The sequence below is a fragment of the Pseudopodoces humilis genome, chromosome 2 (genome assembly GCF_049639895.1).
Source record: "Pseudopodoces humilis isolate 2021_Gansu_Grassland_sample_001 chromosome 2, ASM4963989v1, whole genome shotgun sequence".
In the NCBI taxonomy this organism is placed as follows: Eukaryota; Metazoa; Chordata; class Aves; order Passeriformes; family Paridae; genus Pseudopodoces; species Pseudopodoces humilis.
In genome coordinates, this window is record NC_142201.1 from 110384233 (window position 1) to 110402051 (window position 17819).

General features: G+C 36.8%; 1 protein-coding gene across 7 annotated transcripts in view; it reads left to right on the forward strand.

Annotated features, from left to right (window-relative positions):
* The window catches only part of DCAF6 (DDB1 and CUL4 associated factor 6), a 77298-nt gene that overhangs the window by 25209 nt on the left and 34270 nt on the right, over window positions 1–17819 (forward strand). For 4 of the 7 annotated variants that reach the window (XM_014253593.2, XM_014253594.2, XM_088051326.1 and 1 more), the window contains exons 4-11: window positions 927–1112; window positions 4511–4624; window positions 5660–5795; window positions 7563–7777; window positions 9499–9592; window positions 10880–10999; window positions 11226–11471; window positions 16235–16402. In XM_014253593.2, coding sequence (XP_014109068.1) covers window positions 927–1112; window positions 4511–4624; window positions 5660–5795; window positions 7563–7777; window positions 9499–9592; window positions 10880–10999; window positions 11226–11471; window positions 16235–16402 — 1279 coding nt within the window. The remainder of the gene's footprint in view (window positions 1–926; window positions 1113–4510; window positions 4625–5659; window positions 5796–7562; window positions 7778–9498; window positions 9593–10879; window positions 11000–11225; window positions 11472–16234; window positions 16403–17819) is intronic. The other 3 variants (XM_088051327.1, XM_088051329.1, XM_088051328.1) reach the window with 1 other exon arrangement.

The window sequence follows — 17819 nt, forward strand, 5'->3', positions numbered from 1 at the left end:
TGTGAAATAGCACTTCTGAACTGTTAGGCATGAGCTGCTACTGACAGAGAAACTTCATTAGCAAAACACTTCCTTTGATTAAGTTAATTGAGTGGAAATTTAGAAGTAATTTTCATACTGTAAACAGCTTGGTAAGTATTTTTTTCCTAATGGGAGTGGTGAAAAATCTAGTTTGATTCAAGTGCTGCAGTTTTGGGGAAATAAGAATATAATGCTCACTTGTTCACAGGAGGAAAGCATATGGAGGTTTTTTCAGTTTTGGTAAACTAAGTGTGTGAGGAAGGATAGATGATTTTAAACGAAGTGTTTAAAATCATCTGTGATGGTGAAATAAATCATATATTTCTCTATTTTACTGTAGATGAATGAAATCCGAAGTCAAGTCCTGGTTTATTGCCCTGTATAATCAAGTTCTTAAATGTTTATTTATTTTTGGCTAGCTTCAAAACATCCTTCCTTATAAACTTCAGCTCTCCTTTTCAGAGTTTAAGAGTAGCATCAGTTTTAAAAGTCTATATATTGGCTTGGATTACAGTGCTTTATTCTTCTTGACTTACAATATCCCAGACCTTCTGAGTCTCTCCTTACTGATGTGCAGGTGGCTGCAGCATCACGCTGACTGATGTTTCACTTTGAAAAACCTGATGTGCTGTGTAACCAGCATTGCAAAAACAAAGGTGGCAGCTGCATTCCAGCCCTTGTATTTTGCAGAATGCTTCGTGCAAGTGCCTGAGCAAATTTCTCTTATAGAACCATGTTGTCTGTAGAAGAAATTTGTAAACGCATCTTCTCTTTTCTGTTGTATTGAACCGTAGGTCCCTGGCAGCCTGTGCATAACTGGTATTTCACAGTCTGAATTTTTTCCATTTTTATTGCTTGGAAAACACTGACCTGCTGCAGCCTCCTTTTTTTCCTTTGTTCTTTAGGTTCTCACAACGATTCGCTCAGGACACAGGGCCAATATTTTCAGTGCAAAGTTCTTACCGTGCACCAATGACAAACAGATTGTTTCTTGTTCTGGAGATGGAGTCATTTTCTACACAAATGTTGAACAGGATGCAGAGACCAACAGACAATGCCAGTACACCTGCCACTATGGGACTACCTACGAGGTACCTCATGAAGTGTATCATAATTTTAATATGGGTAAAATACGTATTTTATTGTATTATTGCCCAAGATTTTAACCAGACTGCTGAAAACTTTGTTTCAGTGCAGTGAGAGTTACAGAACTTTTCGAGTTGCTTTTTTTTCCCTCTAAAAAATAGGCTTGAAGAGAGAAATGTGCTGTCTAAATTGACCATAGAACTTTGCAAAAAGTGGTACTGTTAAGAACACTTTGCAAATATGAATTATGTTCACTAAATTAAGTTCTGCAGAGCAAAGCAGATTTAAATTGAGCTTTGAATTTCTTCCTGAAGTGGGCTGGGGGTGGGGGAAGTGACCATTTTACATTTTTATTTTTATTCTTCCCCACCCTGCCCCTCCCCTCTTCCCTGAACGTTTCAGCAGTTTCGTGCCTTTTTCACGATTTACGTCCTTCTAAGAAATGCTTAGTTCAGTATGTGTGAACAACTTAATCTGAAAAATGTGTTTACAGTTATAGATAATTTTTCTATTGTGAATTCTAATTAACTCTTTAGGTGTAAATTTAGCCACAGTGTTTTCAGTCCTCCGTTGGAAATTTTTTTCATATAAATTAGGCAAGCGTGGAAGCAAAGTAAGTTAGGAAGAAAATAAGATTTATTGTTCTATCTGCTTCTTTTAAGTAACAGCAAAAGCTGCTGCTTGCAAAACTTACTGTGCTTAAAATAGAGAAAATTGGATTTTTTTTTTTTTTCCTCTGAACGTTCCTGTTTCTTTCACTATTTATTTGTTGGGGCTTTTTTAACACTACTGCAGTACACACACAAGGGAAAAAATTCTCAAATCCAGGTTTTTTTTTAATCTATTCAGCTCAGATCTCATAGCAAGCTTTTAAATCACTTTTCTTTGCATGTTAAATGAACAAAATCTTTAAAAACTTCTCATAAAAAGAATTGGAGTGTATGAAAAAAGAAAGTGACTGAAGAACTGCCAGAGTTAATTTTTGTTCCTGTAGTGAAAGTGTCCTTATGATTGTAATTACACCAATTACATTTCCCTGCTGTATTACACAGTCAAAATGGTCTCATTGGGGATGATTTTTATTCAGCAGTAATGTTAACAAGAGGGCATTATTGGTGTTTTGCATGACAGGTCTGTGATACAGTTTTGGTTGCTTTTGCTGCTTTTAAACACTGATAATGGAAGGAATATCAAAACCTCTGTATGGCATTGGCTGTTTTAACAACTCTGTCTCATTATGAAGTTATTTTTCTTACACCGTTTTGCACTGGAGTTGAGAGGTTCCTGGAGTGGGAAGAAAATTTCTAAATATTGTGATGTTACTGCCCAGCTGTATGTAACAACATCATCATGTTAAATATAGAACTTTGACTCACTGGGTTCTCTAAATAACAAAAGCTAAAAGCTGCCCCTGAGGTACCAATTCTAAATTTGAATGTGGTTTGGATTTATACAGCTCTTGGAGTTTGTGGCAGTTCAAGACATTGCAAAAACGTGAAACAGAGGAATGTGGAAATTGGTGTGGATTGTTGTAAACTGTACAATTGTTTACAAAACTACAATTGTAATTGTACAATTGTTCTTAGTTCTGAGTGAGAATAGAATAAGTAGAGGGAGAGGCTCTTGAGACACATTTGTGAAGAATTTATTGCTTGTACAAGGCCTTGACAAGTTTTTTTTTTCTCAGCCAAATCTTTTCTTTATTGCCCTTCATGTGAATTGCATTTCAGAAAGATAATGTACTTTTATGGACACCTCTTACTTTCTTGTTTTAAATGCAGTAAAATGATCATATAGCTATACACTTTTAAAGTCAAGTAGCAAACACATTTTTAGTTAGTAAAAAAACAATTATTTATGTATACATATATGTATAATGTTTACTTTTTGAACATAAATGTAGCAATATTGACTCAATTATTGGAGCGTGCACTTCTCCATTTCTCTGGTTTAGTGCTTATAAAGTACTTAGGATATTTGTGAACACTACACATAAAAGTTGCCATGTGCAAGTTATATTACATATATAGGGTGAAATAGCATCAGTGTGAACAAAAATAAAGTACAGCTACTAGAAATGAGCTTGCCACGTTCAGCAATGTTATTGGAGCAAAATGTTTTCACTGAAAGCTCTGCTAAATGCTGAAAGAATTTAGTGGATTGAAGACAATTGCTAACTTTTATAACTACACAAAGTTAATCTGAACAATATGTGTAGTGAAAAACAGTCTTTTCAATATGTTACACTGATATATTGAGGAATAGTGGTCATAGCTCAGAAGTTTATTGTTCTATTGGTTTTCAAACCTTGGCTTTGTTCTGCAAGTTAAACTTCTTATTTGTCACAGCAAGCACTGTCTCAGTTATTCTGCTGAGCCTTACAAGAGAGGCTGAAGCCTTCAGCTGTTACCTTTGTAACCCTACTTCAGGTAGAGAGATTTGCAGATATCCGTAAGTTACTTCTATTAAAAATTTTGAGAAGTGGGGGTGATAAATCATCTCATTTAAAATGTTAAAGAATCACTCATGCTCTGTGTTCAATGAATGTATTACAGTATAAACCATTGGTGTTGCTTTATAAATTTCTACCGATAGTAGCAGGAGTGTAGGAAAAGGAAAACACTGCCATAACATTCTCTATTTTCTGTTTTAAGAGACCGACTGTAAATAAACTGACATTTCCTGTGCATTCATTGACCTGTGGTATTCAGGTCATATTTAACATTATGGTCATTTGCCTTTTTATTTTGTCTTGAGGAGTCTTTGAGTGAAGCTATTCATGTGAGCCTCCATCAGAGCTGTCCCTAGCTGGAGAAGGGCTGAGCTTAGGAAAATGGTTCAGTACAGTGCTCTCTTAAAAAAATTAAAAAAATAAAAAAAAATCAGTGAGGAGGTAGCTTGGTAACAGCCTTTAATGCAGACTTGCTGCAGGGAACTACCTAGGATGCAAAGGAATAGCCCAATGGGAATAAAATCCATTTAAGTATTTTCAAGGCATTCAGACTTCTGAAGACTTTGTTTGTAATTGTAATTGTAATCCTATTACTTGATAGAGCATAAACTGAGCTTTTGTTGAATTTTTGTAGCAAACTGATAAGCTATCTGAAAAGTGATTGCAGTAAATGTAAGTTGTGTATTAAAAGATCATAGAAACAACGGTAAGCCTTGACCTATGGATATTTAATCTTACGTGACATTTAAAAGTTTCCTTTGACTTCGACAGTTCAAACCATTTCTTGAAAATGAAGAAACATCATCAGTTTTTCAGTTTTTCTCATTACTTCACTGGAAAGCTTAACTTGAGTCCTAGTTGCCTTGCTGCTGCTCCAAATATTGGTGCTTTTGTTTTTAAATTAGTGCTATTTCTAGAGGTATTAATAATCTTATTCTTTCTTTTGAGCAGATTATGACAGTACCAAATGATCCCTACACTTTCCTCTCTTGTGGTGAGGATGGCACCGTGAGATGGTTTGATACTCGCATCAAAACAAGTTGCACAAAGGAAGATTGTAAAGATGTAAGAATGAAACCTTTTAATAAAGATTACTTTAGTAATAATAATAATAAGTAAAATAGTAGTAATCTTTTAATAAAAATTACTTAAATGTGTCATCACACAAACACATGATATGAGTTCTGGTAAAGCTTTTAGAAATAATAGATTTCAGGGTCATTGGTGGAGATGACAGTATGTTTCCCAAGAAACAACAAAAGTTTGGGGAGCCTTTTTTTCTTTTTTAGCTTTAATTATCTCCTTTGGCATTTTTTATTTATGAGCTTTGGTGTGAGGCTTCAGATATGGTAGAAAAGATTGTCTGTTGAAACTGAATCTCTTAGTCTGGTTTACACTAATAATGTAGAGTGCAAAACTGGAGGCAAAAAATGAGCCGTGAGAATCACCTGCAGCCTTGTGTCTCTCTGTAAGAAAAAATTTAGTCATGAATTATGTTAGATTACTGGTATTACTAGTGTCCACTGTGTTTGAATTTTAGGAACAATTTTATTTTTAATTGGAACAAAACTGCTGAAGTATGTATTGCTAGTCTTTATTAATTTTGTTCAGCTTTGTGCACATTTACCAGTTCTAGGGGTTTCTTTCATTTTTTTTCCCTCTACCCAGTTATCTGACTGTAGATGGAACCTATTCTGATCCTTTAATTGATTTAAACTGTTTCTGCATATTTACTACTCTTCCACCTCCACAGTTACTGTGTTTCAAAAGAAAATCCAAGGTGCAAGGTAGTTAATAAATCTGTAATTTTTAGCTTATATATTTTAAATGTTTCTGTGTTTCTGTTTTGGTTAGGTTTCTTTTTCAGTTGTTCTGGTGCCAGTTTTCTTTCTCCGATAGTTTTCCTTCCATGCAGTGGCTTTTCTAATAACACATTTACGCATCTTCACAGGCCAGATCAATTCTCTCAAAATCTCCTTGACTAAGGGAGGGCCCTGTGTAGTGAAACAAAAAAACAAAACAAACAAACAAACAAAACAACAAAATTATACTTCAGATGTTCAGAGCTTTATTTCAATGCTGCATTTTTGTGTGTTCCAGGACATTTTAATAAACTGTCGTCGTGCTGCCACCTCTGTTGCTATCTGTCCACCCATCCCCTACTACCTGGCTGTGGGCTGTTCTGACAGCTCAGTGAGGATCTATGACAGGAGAATGCTTGGCACAAGGGCAACAGGTAGGAACCACACAGTGCAACGAGCATTTCTACCCACCAGCAGTGCCAAATTCCGGTTATTTTCAAAGTGGGTGGTGAATGACTCAAGTGTAACCCTGCAGAAGTGTAGCTTCCTTCACTGGGAGCTATGGTTGGTAATAATAAAGTCATTTCACTCTAATATTTGCTAATGCAGAAATCTTCAAAGAAGTAAACCTAATCTCTTCATGTATCTGAGAATGCATTGTGTACTGAATGCAGAAAATGACATTTTGTAATGTCTTTTCTTTTGTCTTGAATCGTGTGATTCCGGAATTCCAAAAAGCCAGGAATTGCAGCCTCCAGTGGTCCACCTGAATTTTAATTAAATTCTTGTCTTGAACTCTACCATGCTGGAGCTTGATTGCTTCTTTTGGGAGATCTTATGAACTCCATAATATCCTGCACTGTGCTTGCCTTTGGAGTAGTTATTGCTGTTAACACAATTTCACTGAAAAGCTGCAAATTCCTCAGGTGAAAGCTGGTATGCTTCAGATGCTTACCTAAGGATTTTATTGAAAAATGTCAGGTGCACAAAAATGTGTTATGTCACTTTCACATAGCTCTTGGTTATAATGTATGATCAGTGGACACACAGGAGTTAATAATACAGCTGTGACATTCATGCTGATAAGCAGTGGCACAAAATCTGTCATTTTTTGTAGCATTTTCCTATTGATGACTGTGGCGAAGGAGAAAGGGAACAGTAAAGATTGCTAAACATAAAAATATCCCTCTCATCAGGTTGACAATCTATAGGAGCTCTCCCTTTCATCACAGTGGTCAGCAAAGTTCTGTGAGAAGTGCCTGGGAACAGGTTCTGGGGGTTGATTAAAATGTCCTCTGTGTGTGTGCTCTAGTATTGTATAGTACAGCAATAACATGAATTTGGCCTGGAGAGCCAAAGAGAGAAAAATCAAGATTTTGAAGACTGGTTTCTAAAAAAAATATTGGTGTAGTGTTCCTTTGCTTGTTTGGGGTTGTGTGGAGTTCTTGTTTTTTGGTTTTTTTAAGAGGTCAATTATTCCATGTCCAGTGAGCAGACTTGATTTTCATTTAATCATTTCTGCCATGTAGCTGACAGTTACATGTCAAATTAAGAGGTTTTGGAACAGTCCATTTTTCTCAGTGTTAGAGCTTCTTATAGGTAACTTTTATCTGTTCACAAGCTTGTAATTCTAGAATTTAAGATGGTTTTAGTGCTTGGATTGGAGATGAGTGATCAGGAAAGCATGGTAAGTCCAATGTCATGTATAGTTCTGCAGTTTCAGAGTGACAGTGTTACTCTGTTTTGGAGAAAAATTAGTATTTAAAAAAAAAAAAATTGAGTAGAAAAGAGATGTCCAGCCTAAATTTTTGAAGTTTAATGTAAGGAATTCCTTTCTAATTTGTGTGTAGATATAGATTTGCATTATTTTTTTGTGGTTTTTGGTTCTTAAATTTCCATTTGTACCACATTTGACAAATAGCTTCCCATACAACACAATATGGTGGATATGTGAGACATTAATATATCTGTGTGTTTTCATCTTTTATTTTTTTGTTATGTACAAAAATAATGACTGTAAAATCTGATATATCATTCTTCAGATCAAAATTATTGCAGAAACTAGAGGATACATATCTTTTCCCTGATTATCTTTTGTTGGATGCCAAATAAGGGGTTTATTAAAGCTGTTGAAAATCTGTAATAATAAACGCGTAATTATTTTCTTCCTTCTCTTTTTCCCCACTCTTTTTTAAATAAAGGGAATTATGCTGGCAGGGGCACTGTTGGAATGGTGGCACGTTTCGTCCCTCCTCATCTCAACAACAAGTCCTGCAGGGTAACATCCCTGTGTTACAGTGAAGATGGCCAAGAGATCCTTGTGAGCTACTCCTCAGATTACATTTACTTGTTTGATCCGAAGGATGACACAGCACGAGAACTTAAAGTCCCTTCTGCAGAAGAGAGAAGGGAAGAGGCAAGTGATTAAGACACCTCCCTTTCATGTTTTATGTTTTTTAACTTGCAGCACACATGAAATACCATCAGTTGTGTTCCCCTTTAATCTGAAAATAATGTTGCTGGTCACAGCCTGATGTGTGACAAGTAGATTGTCACAAAAATGGTGTATTTTTAGTACATATTTATTTATCTATTTATTTACAATATTTTGTCAGTGGTTTTCTTTCGCGTCTGGTTTCTGTCATAGAGATGAGAAGGCATCTGCCTGAACCTGGGGTCATAAAAGCAGCAAGGGTGGCAGGTCACTCTGTGTTCTGTTACTTTTCATGCATTGAGAATCAGATTCTTTGGAATCAAATGTTAATACTGCTTGGTAAAAATTATCATTTCATGACAGATAATGTTTAGATCAAGGAGGTGAGCCTCTATTACTGAGGAGTATTAAAATTTTTCAAAACTCAAGCAGTTGTTAATTATCAGCTCACTTACAGTGATGCTGACCCTTCCAGTCTAAATTTTCTGATCAATATTAAAAAAATGCCTTTAACTACAGTGAAGTTGTTTCTGTCTCTCCCTGCACTCTCCCACTGCTTTTTTCTTCTGGTGTTTTGCTCACCCTTTCACAAGCACTGTATCCCAAGTTCCTCATTTTTAATCTGAGGCCACAGGGGAGTTGTCAGCATCCTGCTGTCCTCACCTCCAGGGTCAATATGATGATGATGATGATTTCTCTTTCCTTTTTGCTGGGAGAAGTGTGATGTTCACATTTTCTTCCTCTCAAATCTGTTTGGAACCATTTTGAAAGGTTTTCCAACACATTTTATGTGATGTGTTTTCTTAGTCAGGAATGCAGTCAGAAATTAAATTAAATTAAATTTAAGGAATTGAATGCTTATTTTTTGTCCTTGTTGTTATCCCTAAAGTGTTGTTGCTTGGGTATTTTTATTTCAGCCTGTTGTAAAGTTGTACTCTTAAAGAGTAGAAGAAATGTAAAGACTTCTTCCTAAATCTGCTTGAGGAATCATGAAATTAAAACTTTGATATGCTTTCACCACAAGGCATTTAGCTTAAAATTTGTCAGCACAGTTTCTGGGTTGGTTGGTTGGGGTTTTTTTGTTTGGTTTCTTTGTTTTTGTTAAGGCCAGAGATACCAGCCACAATACAATTGACTTCAAGCCTACCTTTCTAAGTGAGCAAAGCACTCCCTGATCCTCTTGAAGTTGATGAAAGTAATTTCACCACCCATTTAATGGTTGTTCTATACTTCAAGCTGCAAAAAAAGTGTTATGAGAACTAAAAACTTTTTTTTACTGATTTTTTTTTCCCTTTGCTTAATTACAAGTCCACATTTTGTTAAACTGAAACTCCCATATAGTTTTTAATGTGAAGAGGTAAAAATTTCTGCAGAATTCAGGCTGAATTTAAGAAGACCTTAGTAATTATTTGTCACTATAGAAAGATTCAATTAACATGATGAAGTTAGTTTAAAATAAAAGCTGGATTAGTTCTGGGAGTCATTTATTTAGGCTGTTGAAGCTAAAACTCATGCATTTTTTTGAGAAGTGTTGTGCTTATTCATGGTTAACCTGAACATAAGGCTGACATTCTGTGTTTTGGTGACAGATACGAATTTAGGTGTCTTAAGAAAATTGAGATTTATATTTAGGTTTAGAATCCTGTACTGTAGAACATAAATAGCTGTGTGATGCTTTTTTTCTCTTTTTTCCTGTCCCCCAGTTACGTCAGCCTCCCGTTAAACGTCTGCGGCTCAGAGGGGATTGGTCAGATACTGGGCCAAGAGCAAGGCCTGAGAGTGAGAGAGAGAGAGATGGTAAAAGCATTTGCATTTGAAGGGGGGTTGTTGTCTTTGCTGCTGTGTTTTGTTGGGGTTTTATTTTCCAGTTTTTCTGAAGTATTCCCTAAATACGTAGTTCAGATTGTCCTTGTTTCAGTAATCAGCCAAGCCTTCAGATGGTTTTCTTAGAGTTAAGTGCAGAGCTGCTACGGTACAATGATTTTTAAAATTGAAAATGTTGAAAATATTCTTACCAGGAAAATTGTATTGTTTCAATTAGGCTGATGTAAGTAAAGAAGAGTTTTTTGTCATTGTCGTTGTTCAGGGACTAACGCCAGCACTTATTTCTTTCCCTTGTAGTCACACCTCACATGCAATCACAATTAGAAATGAAATGCTCTTTAATGGTTACATTAGGGGACTTGAACTCAAAGCAATAAGATTCTAATATTATAGTTTTTGTTTTTATAATGACATTTAGTAACACAGGGTGGCTAATTTTTATGCTTATATTTTCATGTTTATGATATATTACTCATTTGCTTGAGATTTTAGCAAATAAAGCATTTCCAAAGCTATGCTTGGGTATCAAAAATTGGGATACCAGAGGGCAGAGCATTTTTTGTCACTCAATTTTCATCTAATAATGTGTTTCTGTTTAAATCTGACAAGCTGTGGGGTTCCAAGTATTTGACTCTAGTTCCCTTAAATCTTCCTCCTTTGTCTGTCTACAGTCTCCCTTTCCAGATTTCCTGTGCTGTTCTCATTTTTCTGCTTCCCCAAACTACAGCAGAAGTGTCTAGGATTTTGTACCTGACACAGGCAGTAGGAGATGCTGTTTAGGGAGAGAACATGAACCTGTCCTCTTACCTTAGCCTGTCTTTTTGCTCCTCCAGTGTTTGGAATTACTGGATTAGAAACATTGGGGAGTGTGATCCCACCTGCTCTTTTACAATCTGCATGTGGTTCTGTTGCCTGTGGGCTTCTGAAATCCCTTTTTTGAACCTGTTGATAATATTTCCTATGGCATCATTAACCACTTGTTAATGTTTTCTTTGGCTGTTGCAATTCCATTCTTTGTGTTTGAAGGGCAGAGCTCCTCTGCTTGAGGTACAGGAGGGGAATGAGGGATCCCAGCAGAGGGTCAGAGACCTGTACTGTGGAAATGAGGATAGGCAGGGGCATTGGGAACAGGCTGAAGAGAACTATTTCTTGTGGCAGAAGAGGGTGAGGGGTGGTCTCTATTCCTGGTAGAAATGATGGGGGGAAAGGTACTTTTTTGGTAAACCTGTAGATAAAACTTCAGCATCATTTGTTCTACAGGGGAGCAGAGTCCCAATGTCTCTCTGATGCAGAGGATGTCAGACATGCTGTCAAGGTGGTTTGAAGAAGCCAGTGAAGTTGCACAGAGCAACCGAGGACGAGGAAGATCACGGTCCAGAGGTGATTTCCTTCTTTTCAACAATGATTACAACAGAAATTTTGCTTATAGTGAATGTTCAGGCTTGCAATATCAGCCTTCCCCAGGTGTAAACAAAATCTTAGTGCACTGAAGCTGAACTGAAATGAGCACTTTTTTTTATAAAAATGGTAGTGCAAAGGGATCTTTAGAGGCAAAGTTTACTTTTGAGCTCTTTTTCTTGCTTTTTTGTTCTGTTTTTAATCAAAGGTGGGACTAATCGGACAGATGCTCCTGCTACTAATAACATGGCACCTAGTAGAGAATCAGAAACTGCAATGGAAGTAGATGGTTCTGAACAGCTTCCATCATCTTCCTCTTCTACCATGTCAGCTCAAGCTCCTTCAACATCAACTTCGACAGAAAGTCCCGCTTCAACTTCATTACTATCCTCTCCTGATAATGAACAAAGGCCTTCTTTAGGGGCCTCAACTCAGCCTGTGCTGCATCAGTCTGGTGAGAAGAAATCCATCTTGTCATTGTTTATGAAAAATAAGAAACAATTCTCTTTTAGGATATTTTGAGTAATTGATCTCCATCTGTTTTCTTCCTTGCACATCCTTAATGAGACTTAGGTGTTTTATAGTTACCAAGTGGTTGCCGCTGTGGTTTAAAGAAAAAGTAAAACCATCAAATCTATACCTTTGTCTGAAAAAGAAATTTCCAAGGGGATCACCAGTATTGTCTTTTGAAGTAGAAACCTTTTTATTTTTTCTTTTTTTTTCTTTTTTTTTTCTTTCTAAATTTACTGTAGTCTTAATGGAGCGTAGTAACATCCTGCCCTCTTCCACTGGGATTTGGCTGTAGCAGCATCAGTGCAATGAAGAATCAACAGTGTTGGGTTTCAGCTTCTCAAAAGTATTTGTATAAACAAGGCTCACCTGGCATGATATTCCATTATTAGTTAATAAATTATACCACATATTGATAGTTAAGTTTGTATATCTTGAAGAAACTCATCTGTGTTTAATACAGACTTATATTCTTCTTGGGGGGAAAAAGAAGGAAGTATATTCTGCTGTCAGAATGTCAGAAATTAATTTGGGTAGTAAAAAGAGCACCTTATTATTTGACTTGACCTTTTCCATCTCAATGCCACAGCCTTAAGAGTGGCATATTTGCACAAGAGTTTATTTTCACTTTTTAAAGTGACTTTCTAGGCCTCACAGTTACAGTAGAAAGGCTGATGCGACATGAAAGACCAACAGGTTGAGACCTTTTGTCTTCTACAGATTCTATTGTAAAAAAATCAAGCCCTCTGTCTTTTTCAGGCCTTAAATTTGATATTCTGGAGAACAGGAGGGATGGGGATTTCCCAGGGGAGAGTGTGCCATTCAATGTACTGTGGCTGCTGCAACCAAAATCTTTGGGATGGGTGAGAAATGATGAGGTACCTGGTATCTCAAAGACAGGGAAGATAGACGTAAGTTGAAATTCATGAAAGGTGTCATTATTGCTTTTTAAACCTTGCAATTAGTCTGATACTTAAACAGTGAACAGTGGCAATACACACAGGAATTCTAGAACAGGCAAAAAAGTTTGCTTAGTATCAGAGGCTTTTAGTCATCTATGATTTTTATTAGTATTGGTGTCAGATTGCCACAATCTCAAGTTTTTTTCACAATATACAAAAAGATGATTAAGGTGTCTGCTCTATTTCAGTGCAACCCAATTTAGCTGCCACTCTTGATCAAAGCTGCCCCTTTGATCCAAAGGGATAGCCATCAAAGAACATGTGTCCCATTACCAAAGGTTCATTTTGATCTATTTATTTATTTTTAAAAGTATATGTTTCATTCTGGAACTTAGAGTGACCAGGATAATATCTACCATATTAAAAAAAAATTGCTTCAAGCTATGTCATTGCAACTTTGTGGGTTTCAAAAAGGTAATGCACCAGAGAGGATTGCTGGAGTTGTGATGCTTTTTCTAGCCTGCATTTTAAGGAATCTGTGCTGACCAGAAAAATATTTTTCTCTGAATCTGCTTGAATTTCTAAGCAAAAGTTCATTCTGCTAGCATGAAGCTAAATTGTTATTTCTTAATCCAGCTCTTTTCTAAGATCATTTCTTCTTTCCCAGTGTTACTTTGGACTTCAGAATGTATTTAGCTTTGAAAGGGATAGTGATGGTTGGTTGACAGACAATGGATACTGTCTAATCTGCTGTATAACATTTGATAGATGCTTTGACTAAACCTAAACAGGATGTCAGATGGGCAGTTTAAAATTGTCTACAGGACTCCCGCAGGCATAAATTTAATAGTACAAGGTGTTTGCACACCTAATAATCCTGTTTCAGAGTGCAAATGAGACACTGGAGTTACAGCAGAACAAGTTTTTGGGTGACATGGGTGAGTTCAGGGAGCAGGGGAGCTCCTGGGCAGAGGGAGCAGGTTGTGGCAGAGGGGTTGCACTGGGTTTGTGAATGAGCAGGCTGCATTGGGAATGCCCATTTTGCAGTGTTTATGTACCCTGGTAACCCGTGGCTGTGCTCAGTTGTGAGATTTTATTTTCTCCCAGTCTGTAGTCTATAAATCTATCTACAAACGTTGCCCTCTGCATCAAGGACAGGATTCCCTGAGCTTGTTCACCTGCATTTAAAGGTGAATATAACCTGCTGCTTTTTTGGGGTTGACAGGAGGGGGAAGGTGCTAATAGGAATAGATTAAATACAGTGGGGCTGAGTAGGAAGCCCAGAGAGAGATGTGTTGTAAGAGGTGGATGACTGGGGAGGCATTTTGGAAGATGGAATAAGGAAAAAAGAGGTTTTCAGCCACCATTTTGTGTAGAGTCATGGCAGACACAAGTTTGAATATTGTAGCAAAGAGTCAGAAACTGAAAAATGTGTTTTCAGGACAATGACTTCTTTAGAATCAGAGCATGAGTTCCTTACCCAGGCTTTCCATAAATAATTTCTACAGATTTTTGCACTGAACATGAGCATTCATGATAATCCTGTGTTTGAATACAGGATTATCACAATACCTTGCATAAGTATACTGTTCAAATTTATTGTTGGTTTGGTGTTCCAGAAAATGTATCACATGATGAGCATTTGAGCTTCTACATCTGAGTTACTTTTTAAAATTTTGAGAGATGAGATACCTGTTCAAAATAGAGTCAGTACAGAAATGGTTTAGTACTGGAGCTTGTTGGGATAGGTCTCTTTAGCAGAATGTATATTCTAGAAGCTTGAACATTTAAGTTCAAGAACAACAAAATCAGTACAAAATCTCAGTAGGTTATTACTGCCAGAACATTTGAATTATTTTTTTATATATGTATATAATGACAACAATTTCTGGAGATTGTCTTGCTTGTCACTAAGGAAAAGTACAACAAATTTATTTTCTTGCCCTGCTTGTGCCATTCAGTGGAAACCTTTAATTTTTGCATATTAGTTTTAAGATGCTGATGTTTTAAACCACGATAAACACCAGGTACAACACGCAGTAAAATATAATACAGTTTTTCTCATAAGTAAAATTCCAGATCTGCACAGGTACCATTGGGAGGGGCTTCAAGGGGGCAGTTGGCTAATTAGTACAAAGCTTAACCCTAATATGTGTTCTGATATAAGGTAACTGCTTTTAAATTTTGAATGGGAATGTGACAATAACTGTGGTTTTTCATTTATTTCTATTTCCTCACTCCATTTGCTGGCAAAATAAACATTTGCTTAGATATTCTGGAATTTGTTAAAAAGTGTTGTCACTGAACATATCCAGGATAGCAGCTCTTACATATGGTATTGTAGTTCTTGTGACATCTTAAATTGTGGCTGTCTCTTAACTCAGTAGAACTGAATCAGCAGCAAGCACTGAAAACTGCAGTTTTAGGCATCATTGAAATTCCCTTACAGGTATTCTCTTACTAAAACTGTTTGGAGCTTTTATTTCCATAAATTGTTTTGGGACATGAAAACTATTCATAGCAAAACCTGATGCCATATTCCTTTTACTTTTAAATATATTATTTTTTTTATAGTTTTATGTTTGTTATACCTTATCAACCATAAACTGAGAGGATGTTTTTCCCAGAAATTATATTGGACTAAGTACATTAAGCCTCATGACCATTCAGTTGTAACTTGTCGCTAACTTTCCAATTACTGAATTCTGGTTTTGGGTTTGTTTCTCTTTATACAAGAAAATTTAAGATTTTGTTTCACTGTGTGGATAATGATTACAGAATATTAAGCTTTTGCCTGGCTGAAAGGCCCCATGCCAGTTTAATGCTCTGTACTATTTCAGTGTTTCAGTGTGATTCAGACACTGCTATTAAAGACACAATCTGTGTTATTTAAAGAGAAGCACTTGCCACACAGCACTTGTGTAAGTGGAAGAAATCTGCTAAGGGCATGGAAAGAATAAAAAATTGCTTGGACACCTCATTTTGTAGCAGTTTGCAGAAGTACTGGGAAATCATGCAATGAACTTAACATGCCAAAATAGTTTAACTGGCGAATGCATCAAGACAAAACGATGAAAACAGGGAACCCTCTAAAGATGGAACTAAAAGACTCACCTATTAAGAGGATGCTAGTAAGAATTGCTTATGATCCTATAAATTACTTTGTCTGTAGGACCAGTTAACAGTGATTTCAGACTCTGAATCCTCAACCACAGGGAATGTCTGAAATTAAAAATGGGTTCAAAAGAGAAGTGTATTTTTTGGTTTAGCTGTTGTTCTGCCACCTTTTTCCATAGTTACAGTTTACTTTTTTCTCTGGTTTGTTTTGTTCAAAATTTACCTTTTTTTTTTTTCCTTTAAACATCAGGAAGCTATTACATTCATTTTGAAAACTTACCTGAAGTCCACAGTTGCCTAGTTTTACACCAAATATTCTCATTTATTCTGTGTGTTAGGAACATCAAAATGAATATATCTGTGTGCTTTGTTTTGATTTAACCAGGCTGTATCTCTTTTCCTTAAATAATTCTTTGTTTAATGGTTTCATTGCTGGAGATGAGGAGGGGGTTGTATTGTAAGGCACGAATTTAAGTCCTGTGATTCATGTCTTTAGGAAGAGAAAACTGATTTCAGTATTTCTATTTTATTTCTGGATGTTAGTAAATATTTTTTTTCACTGTAATGACACTTAGTACCTGTTGCTTATCCCTATGGTCAGTCCCCCCACCCTCCTCTCTGTTCTATCTATAGATTGCTCAATGCTTCTCTCTTTACCCCCTTTCTCTGTCTCCCCTCTGTTTGTCAGAGTTAATGTGCCCCGAGTTAGCAATAATCCGTAGGGGCCTGCAGCGACTGAGGCTTAAGAAGGCAGAGCAGCAGAGACAGCGAGAGCTGGCTGAGGGTTCTGCACCACAGCCCTCCTCTTCTGAGCAGGCGTCCCCTAAGGGCTCCTCACAGGACCCTCAGGCAGCAGGTTGTCACTTGCCAAGGTTTCTCCAGCAGATGATGTAGCTGTAGTTTGTGCTGCTGCTGTTTGTGAGATGCTTCTCCTCCAGAACAAGGCATTTCCTGCATTTGCTGCTTGTCTTGCCTTGCATGTGGTGGTGTTCATCATCACATGGTCAGGGAAACAGTTGTATGGACAGGTTTATTGGTCTAACATGTTTGGGTTGAGTGATACTACGTGGAAATGGTTTTCTAGGTGCATGGTATCAGGTTTGTGCAATGGTCCTTAGAGCAGCTGAGCAAGAAATTGCTGTGTTCTGAGTAGAATGAGAATCACACACTGAAATTGCATCTTGGTGCTACTTGTATCCAACAGTAACGTTTACGACTTGTCTTTGGGTTAGCATGTGTTCTAAATCAGAGTAACAATTCAGTAAAAAAAAGACTTGGCACTCTTCAGTGCAATGCTTTTACAATAAGTGTGGTGAAAATACTTGTACCTATCCAGAGTCCCCAAATATGCTCTCGTTTTTTTGAATAGAGCAACTTTTAATTTCACCACCTTCTTTCTCTCTTATCTTACTGAAATTAAAATTGATTACAAGAAAGCCTCAAATATGTTTGCAATAACATATTTGAGAAAGGGCAGAAGCATGTATATGAATAAAGAGGCAAAACCTAAAGCATAATAAACTTGAAGCACACTTTGTTGTGGCACCATGTAAAAATGAGTGAGCTGCATGCTGTGTGAGAATTCAGTGTATTTTGTGTTGCAAAGTCATGTCTAGCAGTGTCTCTTTTGTAGATAAATCCTGTGACAGTTGAGATGTGGCTAAATTGCTTTTAAGGATTGTATCACACATTTACAGCTGTCTTTCCATGGTTCAGTCTATTCCTTAATCTGAAGCTCTACAGAGCAATTTGATGTAACAGTGGCTGATGCTCTAGTCACAACATTACTGAATTTTGAATATGTTTCTACACTAGAAAATACTGCAGTGAGGTTTTAGAGTGTTTTGGAAACCACAGCATCCTGGGAGGGATGTGTGCCTGTCTTAGGGATGGCAACCACGAGTGCCTGTTACCTATATGAGGAGAACAGGAACAGCAGTGGTAGTGGTAGCCTTGTAGGGGGCTGCAGTTTCCTGCCAGGAAAAAAAAAACACCCCAAAAATCTAACAATTCAGCAAATTGAACATCAGAGTTTATTAACTCAAATATAAGTATTGATAGAGGAAAAATCATAACTAACACAGTCAATAGATCTTGATCTTCCATTTCCTTTTCAGAATGGCTTAATTTTTAATTTTTTTTACTAAATTGCTTCCCACTGAATTGAAGTAGGGAATACAGTTTGTTTACAGCCACATCTGGAGGTTTATCTGTGGGGATTATATTGCCTCTGAAGGGTGTGTTAGACTGGATTTCACTTGATACATCTCTCC